This window comes from Nycticebus coucang, chromosome 17 (assembly GCF_027406575.1).
Source record: "Nycticebus coucang isolate mNycCou1 chromosome 17, mNycCou1.pri, whole genome shotgun sequence".
NCBI lineage: Eukaryota > Metazoa > Chordata > Mammalia > Primates > Lorisidae > Nycticebus > Nycticebus coucang.
Genome location: NC_069796.1, coordinates 50,653,763 through 50,663,212, shown reverse-complemented (window position 1 = coordinate 50,663,212; position 9,450 = coordinate 50,653,763). Strand labels below are relative to the sequence as shown.

The following is a 9,450-nucleotide window of genomic DNA, read 5'->3' as shown; positions in this document are numbered from 1 at the left end:
GGAAATTTATGTTTTATTAAACATTTGGTTTCACTGTTTGCTTTTCATTTTTTTAATAATGAGTGTGCTATATGAATTTTTATTATCAAAAAAATGTAAAAGCCTTTAAAAAAAATGGTTCTGTACTGTGTACAGGATAAAGTCCAAAGGCCTCAACCCGACTTTATGGCCCCTGGGAGCCCCACTCTAGCCTCTTCTTCTCTCCTCTGTTCCCCATTCCCCAAACCCTACCCCTACATCTCTGTCACACGGCATGGTTCTTCTTGCCCCTCCCCCACCCCCCATGAGACCTCTCTCTCTGAGTCCCCCAGTCCTGTGTCTGGGGCTTGGAGCTCGCTTAAGACCAGCCTTCCTCACCAGTGTGATGAAAATGTATCAAACAGTCTATAAAACCAGTGTATGGTGCCCCATGATCGCATTAATGTACACAGCTATGATTTGATAAAAAAAAAAAAAAAAAGACCAGCCTCCCTCTGCGGCTGTTCTTCCTTGCTGACAGTGGAGCCCCTCTTCCTCTGGGCCAGGGCAGGCAGCTGGAGGCCTGCCCAGAGCAAACTGAGGGAGCTCTCCCCAGAGCAAGACCCCTCTCAGGGGTCATAGGGCCAGGGTGGCAGGAGTTGGGGTGGGGAGCAGGGTGTGTGGAGCTGCTGTAAACTCACTAACAGTCCCTTCCACAGCCTGCACCCTGGGGCACTCAGAAAGAGGAAAACCATGTGTAGAGACATGGCTAGGGGTCAGGCTGGCTCAAGGGAGGGGGATGCTGGTCCTCTCCCCAACACTGTGGCCTCACTTCACACCCAGGGCCTGGTGCCAGCTCAGCAGCTCCACTGGCTTTGAAGAAGGGTGCGGGGGCATCTGCACTAGGCCTGACGAAGCCCAGAGAGCCTGGCCTTCCTGGGAATGCAAGAGAAGTGCTAGATTTTGGCCCTCAGAAAGAGCCAGCCTTCTCTTTTAAGAGAAAATGGAGTCCCAACAACTTGTTCCAGGTCACACAGAAACCTCAGAAGAGACAGGACTGAAAGGGGAGATTTTGATTCCTTTCCCAGAGGCTATTTCACATAGTGGTAAGAAAACAGGGATTTGGGGTCACTGGATTTGCTATGTGACCTCAGAAAAACCTTTTTACTTCCCAGAGACTACCTGCTCACCTCTTATAAGAAGGAATTGTTCTTGGTAATCATAATGCTGAGCCATACTTTATTTTAATGATATAATCAATAAAAAGTATATGACTTTAGGATTCAAGAGTTTCATGATTAGTAACATTCCAACCGTCTAACATCCTAAAACTCCATCCACACACCCAGCTGTCCATCCTTCCATCCATCCACCCACCACCCATCCACCTTCTCACCCATCTACTTATCCACCATCTATAAATCTACACATTCTTCCACTCACTCCCCCACTCATGCATCTGATCCACCATCTCTCCATCCATCCACCCATCCATACATATATACATCTGCCCACCCATTCATCCATTTGTTCAACAGATATTTCCAGGGCCCGAGGCTACTCTAGTGAACCTGAGAGACGTATCTCCCTGCCCTCTCAGAACTCGAAGCTACAGTAAGCACAATATCAATCAAATAATCCTATAATGAGTATACAAGTACAAATTATGACAGCAGAAGCCCCACTTTCAGAGTGCTGCTCTGGAGGAGTTTGACATTTCCAGCGTGTGCTGGGGGTATGGACAGGCATTAGGGCAGGTTTCCCTGAGAAGGAGTCACCTGGGCTAATGCCTGAAGGATAAGGAGGCATTTAGCTAGAAGAGGGGGAATCAAAGTGGGAAGTGAGCCCACAGAATGTGCTTTAGGAGCGTCCCGCCTGAATCATTTCCAGGTTCTAGTACAGTGGTCCTCAACCTTCCTAATGCCGCAATGTATTTCCATTGTTACAAAGGGGTCACGACCCACAGGTTGAGAACCTTAGCTCTAGTACATTGTGATTGATTCAAAGGTCAGTGACTTTGGGATTTGACTGAGTACATCACAGGATGGTCAGCTTCCTAGAGAGAGGCAATGGGCAGGGATGGGGTTTCCCTTCTCCTTTCCCCATTTTCCAGCCCCACCAGGTCTGCCAGGGACAAGGGCAGCCTCTGCCTGACACTCGCCTCCTCTAGTTGCCCCATACACCAGGAATTTGATGTCATTGTGTCCTGAGGACCTTTAGAGCCCAGTACTGGTGCTGGTCCGTGGCAGTGTCCCTCTGTGAGGGTGGCAAAACCACTAGGGTCCTCTTGATTCTACTTCCACAGGGCCTGGTTTATGACCCCACAGAGGCCTTCATTCAACTTAGAACCTCTAGTGGCTCCTCTGGGGCCAATCCTGGCACAGACTCCAAGGATTCTGCAGACTTGGATACGTGGTCCAGGCTTACCTGTTGATCCTTCTTCCAAGGAAGAATTTGAGGATGCCAAGATCTCTGGCGGCTCCCTCAGCCTTAAGCTCTGCAGCCATCCCATTCAGCAGTAAACTCCACCTCCCTTGCCCTAACACCTCTCTGGTCCTAGGATTTACCAGACACATTTCTGCCTCCATACCTTGGCTTGAACAGCAACCACTTCCCGGAAGGCCCCCTCTCCCCTCCCAGCCTTTTTTGGGCCTGCTCAAAACCCAGCACCTTGCCAAAGCCTTCATCTGCTGGGTGCCCCGGTTCCTTTCTCACCCAAGGCAGTGCAGCCTGCTGGGAGAGCTGGGATTTTAGAGAAAACACACCTAGGTTTGAGTCTTGACAGGCTGCAAGCCCTGGTTTTTAAATCTTTAAGAAGGGGGAAAGATGGCAATAATAGTTTCTACTTATTGGGTTATTGGAGATAAAAGAGCTGTATATAAAGTGCCTGACACTTACACACACCCACAACATTGGAGACAGAATTAGTGTTAGCACTGCTCTAAGTTCTTCAGTATTCCAGGCTAAGTGAGTGTCTAGAATTCAGCACACACTGTACATAACATCTGAAACCATTAGCTTCCCTGGCGTAACTTGTGCTGTCTCCTGGATGGACAGTGGCCCTGGCCTGAGCAGAGGGAAGCTCAGCTATTAGGCCTGGCTCTGCCACTCATGCCTCCCTTGTGTGACTGTTTGGACCTCACAGGACTGGAGAGGCAGTTTCTCGAGGATGGGAACAGGGGCTTCCTTCCCCACCTCAGCCTCAGCAGTGAACTTGGAGTTGGGAACACAATAGATAGGTCCTCAAGATTGGCTGAGGGAGCAAGGACCATGAGGGAGAGAAAGGGAAAAGCCTCAGAGACATGGGAGGGGGGTGTCTGGGAAAAACTCACAGTTTTTTTTACTCAGGAAGCCAAGAAGGTGGTTTATAGTCTGGATTTACTGCGTTTCCAGCTGCCTGAATTGAGACAAGCCTGGTCTGTTCAACTGTGTACCAAGGGCTGGGTGCGGCATGGGGGGATTTTTTGTGGGGAACACTGGGCTTCCATAGGCTGGGAGTGGGGGTGGATATGTCCCAGTGGGGAAGGGGGCAGTGTGTGCTAAAGACAGGGCTCCTCTGCTCACCATCTCTGGGATCTTAGGCTAGAGACTTCACCTGTCCCTGCAATGGAGCTAACAACAGGAGGATTAGACAATGCCTGGAAAAGGCCTGGCCCATAATAAATGCTTAATAAACAGGGTATTATAACTATCATATTATATTGCGTGTCTGTATGTGATCATGCTTGTGTGAGACAATGAAAGTGCGTGCTTCCCCCTGTGTGCTGGCAGTTGTTGACAAACAGGTCTGTGTGCAAATTTAATGAAAGTGTGTGCACGAGAATGTCCCAAAAGGTGTGAGCTCCATGCAGTTGACAGGCTCCTTAGGATCCAGGAAGCCTCATGAGATCACCCCCAAGTCCATTCCCTTCCTCCAGCCTTCTCTGGGTGATTGCAGATCATGCCGCACATCCCTGTCCCCAAGGAGGAATGGCGGGCTCTTTCTTAGTAGCTCATTCCAGGGCTGGGCTGCTCTGGCCCTGGCCAGGTCTTCCTCTTGGCTGTCAATAGGAAGCTGGTTTGTCACTGCCCAGGCCTATGCCTGGGGCAGGTGTCCATGCCCCAGACATCCTATCCTCATGCCCGCCACAGTCTCAGTGTCAGTCTCAGCAGTGCCTGCTGCCGGGCAGATTGCACAGGAGCTGCTGTCCTGGCTCTCGTAGTCACAGACAGGGACTCAGCCAAGGTCCCCTCCATCCCAGTCCGGGACCTCCCCACTTCATGGTGTCCTCTAGAGAGGGAACAATGGGGAAGGATGTATTTTAGCCTGCGGGCAGATCCCATGTGGCCAGAGTGCCAGCTTCCTTCAAAGGTGGGGTCAGGGCCCAGTGGACATCAAGGGCAGCTCCTGAGAGACAGACATGAGCAGAGCTGGAGTCTATCCTGTGGAAATACTCCACAAGTATACAAAGGTGCAGGTACAAAGGGATTCCATGCTGCGTTGTCCACATCATGGTGATTCTGAAAATCACCTAAAAGCCCAACAAAATGGGGTAGCTACACGGTGGAAAAGTGCTAAGGAGGGCGATGTGGCTCCACATTTCCTAACACAGGCAGATGTGTGCAACTGCTATTGAGCAAAGAAAGGCCACTTACAGAGCTAGACATATAATGAGCCCACATTTTGGAAAAGTCTACATGCATAAATATATAGGTAGACCCTGAGTGTAAACATAGAGCAAATAATGCTCACATTAGTAGTCATTCTACATGGGGACTTCTGGGGTGATATTTAATTCTTTTTTGGTTGTTCCACTGCACATTTTTTTCTTCTCTTCTAGTTATAATGTGTTTAATAATAAAATCATGGGAAGGCCTGAGAAGGTGCTGTGCAACTCTGCTGCAACTCTGTGGAGCTTGGGAAGCCCATGTGGCCACACACCTTAGGCCTACCCTAACAGAGGGAAACTTTTCCAAGCAGCCCAAAGACCGACTCCCCACATCACAAATCCAAAGGCTTCAGCTGATTCCCCTCCTCCATGGAGAGCTCAGGCCTGTTCATGCCTCTCCCTGTGGCTTTGGCCAGAATAATATAAGAACCACTTAGGCAGGTGGGACATTTTCTTCTTTAGAGCTAAAAGCCCTTTCCTAGGCAGTTACATGCCTCTCCCAGCAGTCTAGAGTGGGCAAGGACCCTCAAAGCCCAGAGAGACGTGGCCCCTGGACAAAGGTCAGCAGTGGAACCAATGCCACCTGAGCCTAGATGCTAAGGAAAAAGAGGCAGAAAGGCTCAACATCTGGGCAGCTGCCCTCTGGCCCACTGCTGGCCTCCCCTGCCCCCATTCTAGCTCCCCAAAGGCCAGAACATCTGGCTGCTGGCCTAGCTCCAGGAGGGGCCCACCTTCTACCAGGCCCCACGCTACTGTGGTGCAAGGCACATCAATCAAAACTGCAGGCCTGGCTGGTGCTGGGAGAGAAGCCGGCTTCTTCCCCACCCCCTCCCCAGACATTCCTTCGTAATGGAATCTCCTTTCCTGTTCATTTATTACCAGCCCACAGAACTCCGCCAAGCCCAGTCTGCAGACTCAAGCCCCACCAGCCTCCCTGTTCCCAGGGAAAGAGGCCCCTGGAGGGACCTGGAAGGACCACCAGATCCTGACTCTCACTAGCACCGTTCTGTTCCCACCATTCCTCTACCCTCACAGACTTGCCCGAGGGGCTGGCTCTGCTAAGTACTTCACATGTTGGGGGCAGACCTCGAGTGTCTATGCCTATGAAATGAGCACTCCCTCATTATTAGTGCATTAACAGATGAGAGAACACATGCTCAGAGGCATGTGGTCACTTGCCCAGAGTCACAGAGTGAGACAATGATGAGGAGTCTGCTTGATCCCCAAACCCAAGCTGTTTCCTTCCCTTCTTTTCTGTTGAAAACACTGTTCTTCCCTCACTGAATGCTCTTGTCAAAAATCAGTTGACCATAGATGGGTTTATTCCTGGCCTCATTTCTATTCCATCAAGACATATTGTGCCAGGACCACAATGGCACTGTTGCTTTGCAGTGATCTGGAAGTATGAGTCCTCCTGCCTTAATCTTCTTTTTCGGGATTGCTTTGGCTATTCTAGATCTCTTGAAATTCTGTATGAATTTTAGAATCAGCTTGTCAGTTTTTACAAAGATGTCAGCTGGCATTTTGATAGAGATTGTTTTGAATCTGTAGATTAATGTGGTGAGTATTGCCACCTTAATGATGCTAATCTTCCAGTTTATGAATTTATTATTTTTTCTGTTTACTTAGAACTTTAATTTCTATCAAAAAATTTTATAGTTTTCAGAATGTAAGTTTTATACATGTACTTCTTTGGGTAAATTCATTTATATGTATTTTATTCTTTTTAATACTACTATGAATGGAATTGTTTTCTTAATTTAATTTCTGGATCATTCATTAAGAATGTATAGAGGTTCGCAGCCGCCGCCGCGCCGCCGTCGCTGTCTAACGCCAGTGCTGCCTCTAGCTCGCCGAGCTCCAGCCGAAGGAGAAGGGGGGTAAGTAAGGAGGTCTTTATACCATGGCTCGTACAAAGCAGACTGCCTGCAAATCCACCGGTGGTAAAGCACCCAGGAAGCAACTGGCTACAAAAGCCGCTCGCAAGAGTGCGCCCTCTACTGGAGGGGTGAAGAAACCTCATCGCTACAGGCCTGGTACTGTGGCACTACGTGAAATAAGACGTTATCAGAAGTCCACTGAACTTCTGATTCGCAAACTTCCTTTCCAGCGTCTGGTGCGAGAAATTGCTCAGGACTTTAAGACAGATCTGCGCTTCCAGAGCGCAGCTATTGGTGCTTTGCAGGAGGCAAGTGAGGCCTATCTGGTTGGCCTTTTTGAAGACACCAACCTGTGTGCTATCCATGCCAAACGTGTAACAATTATGCCAAAAGACATCCAGCTAGCACGCCGCATACGTGGAGAACGTGCTTAAGAGTCCACTATGATGGGAAAACATTTCATTATAAAAAAAAAAAAAAAATTCTCTTCTTCCTGTTATTGGTAGTTCTGAACGTTAGATTTTTTTTTCCCCATGGGGTCAAAAGATACTTAAGTATATGATTGCGACTGGAAAAATAGGGGACAGAAATCAGGTATTGGCAGTTTTTCCATTTTCATTTGTGTGTGAATTTTTAATATAAAATGCGGAGATGTGCAGCATTAATGCAAGTCAAAATGTTTCAGTGAACAAGTTTCAGCAGTTCAACTTTATAACAATTATAAATCTGTTAAATTTTTCTGGACAATGCCAGCATTTGGATTTTTTTAAAACAAGTAAATTTCTTATTGACGGCAACTAAATGGTGTTTGTAGCATTTTTATCATACAGTAGATTCCATCCATTCACTATACTTTTCTAACTGAGTTGTCCTACATGCAAGTACATGTTTTTAATGTTGTCTGTCTTCTGTGCTGTTCCTGTAAGTTTGCTATTAAAATACATTAAACTGTAAAAAAAAAAAAAAAAAAAAAAGAATGTATAGAAAAATAGGCCAGGCACGATGGCTCACGCCTATAATCCTAGCACTTTGGGAGGCTGAGGTGGGTGGATCGTCTGAGCTCAGGAGTTCAAAATCAGCCTGAGCAAGAGCAAGACCCTGTTTCTAAAAAAATAGCTGGGTATTGTGGCAGGCACCTGCTGTGAGCTATGAGTCCATGGCACTCTACCAAAGGTAGCAAAGTGAAAACTGTCCCCCCACCAAAAAAAAAAATATATATATATATAAAAAATTGATTTTTTTTCAGAAGTGGGTTCTTTCTATGTTACTCAGGCTAGACTCAAACTCGTGGCCTGAAGTGATTCTGCCGCCTTAGTGTCCCAAGTAGCTGGGACTGTGGGCATGCACCATCCTGCTGGACTTGATTTTCGTATATTGATCTTATACCCTACAACATAACTAAAATGATTTATTAGTTCTAATAGTTTTTGAGTGGATTACTTAGGATTTTCTATATACAAGATTTTGTCATCTGTAAATAGGGATAGTTTTAGTTCTTCTTTTTCAACTTGGATGGCTTTTATTTCTTTTCCTTGATTGCCCTGATTATAATCTCTAGTTGAGTATAGGAAAAGTGTCTGTCTTGGCCCTTTTCTTCCTTATGTCCTACATCTCTCCCCTTCCTTTCTTTTCTTTTTTGAGACAGAGCCTCAAGCTGTCACCCTGAGTAGAGTGCCATAGCATCACAGCTCATAGCAACGTCCAACTCCTGGGCTTAAGAGAGTCTCCTGTCTCTGCCTCCCAAGTAGCTGGGACTACAGGCACCTGCCACAACGCCCGGCTATTTTTTGGTTGCAGCCATTGTTGTTTGGCGGCCTGGGCTGGATTTGAACCCGCTAGCTCAGGTGTATGTGGCTGGCACCTTAGCTGCTTGAGCCACAGGAGCCAAGCTTCCCCTTCCTTTCTTACGCTTCTTTTTTCCCCCTCTCTTTACATTCAATGGGGAGTGGGAATGGCATTAGGAAAGAAGTGTTTATATAGACTGAAATGGCAAGAGCAAATGAGAAAGAAAATGTATTGGACAAAAAGCTTAAGGACTTTATCAGGATTCCCATTGCATAACTTAGAAAACTGAGGCCCAGGAAAAAAAAGATGTGACAATATTTATTAAACACCTACTACATGTCAAATACTCAAGATGTAAAGATAAATCAGATGCTCCAGAGTTAAACTTGGAATTCAAACTAAGATGAAAGCTCTGATAGACCAACACTACCAGCTTGTAAGGGGGAAACAAACCCATCCCTATTGCTCTTGCAGTGTTTTGAAGTGGCAAGCCCAGAGCTATCAGGAAGGCAGCAGTGTGGAGAGTCTTATACGGGCTGGGCCCCTGTTCTTCCACCTTCCACGTATGATGTCTTAGGCACAGAACGAGCTTTTCTGAGATTTAGTTTACCCTTCTGTGAAATGGGAGAATTATAGGAGTCAACTCAAAGAGTTATTATAAAAATTAAATTTGCTAATGGGTGAAGTATTCAGTAAAGGGCCTGGCATGCAATGGAACTAGGTGAGTGCTTCTGTGCATCTGGCACACAGAGAAGCCAGTCTGGTTGTGGTCTGGGAGCATGGGTAGGGTCGTGAGGCTGTCATGCTAATGCTTGGGAAGGGACTTGTCCTTGATACCTAGACCCTTTTAGAGTCATGGAAGAAACTTTTGCTCCCCTTATGAGACTCCAGGGTGTTTGCTAAGAGCCTGTCTACCATGAGCAAACCCCACTGCCAGAGGCTTTGCAGAGAAGATGATAATTATATCTATTGCTACTCTTACTATAGCTGGCTATGTGTATCAGTCAGGGTTTAGCCAGAAAAACACACCAATAAAAGACGTGTAGTAAGAGTCTTGTTGCAAGGACTTGGTTGACATGATTGTAGGGGCTAGCTAGGCAAGTGTGAAATGCATAGGGGTGGTAGTTAATTTTATGTGTCAACTTGACTGGGCCATGAGGTGCACAGTGGCCAAACAT

At 47.0% G+C, this 9,450-nt stretch overlaps 1 protein-coding gene across 1 annotated transcript; it reads left to right on the top strand.

The window, feature by feature from the left end:
* Nucleotides 1-6,410: 6,410 nt before the first annotated feature.
* Nucleotides 6,411-7,437, top strand: LOC128569007 (histone H3.3A-like). Its single transcript, XM_053567049.1, has one exon. It carries the CDS (start codon nucleotides 6,511-6,513, stop codon nucleotides 6,919-6,921), a length of 411 nt encoding a protein of 136 aa, XP_053423024.1. The 5' UTR covers nucleotides 6,411-6,510; the 3' UTR covers nucleotides 6,922-7,437.
* The last annotated feature ends 2,013 nt before the right edge of the window (nucleotides 7,438-9,450 follow it).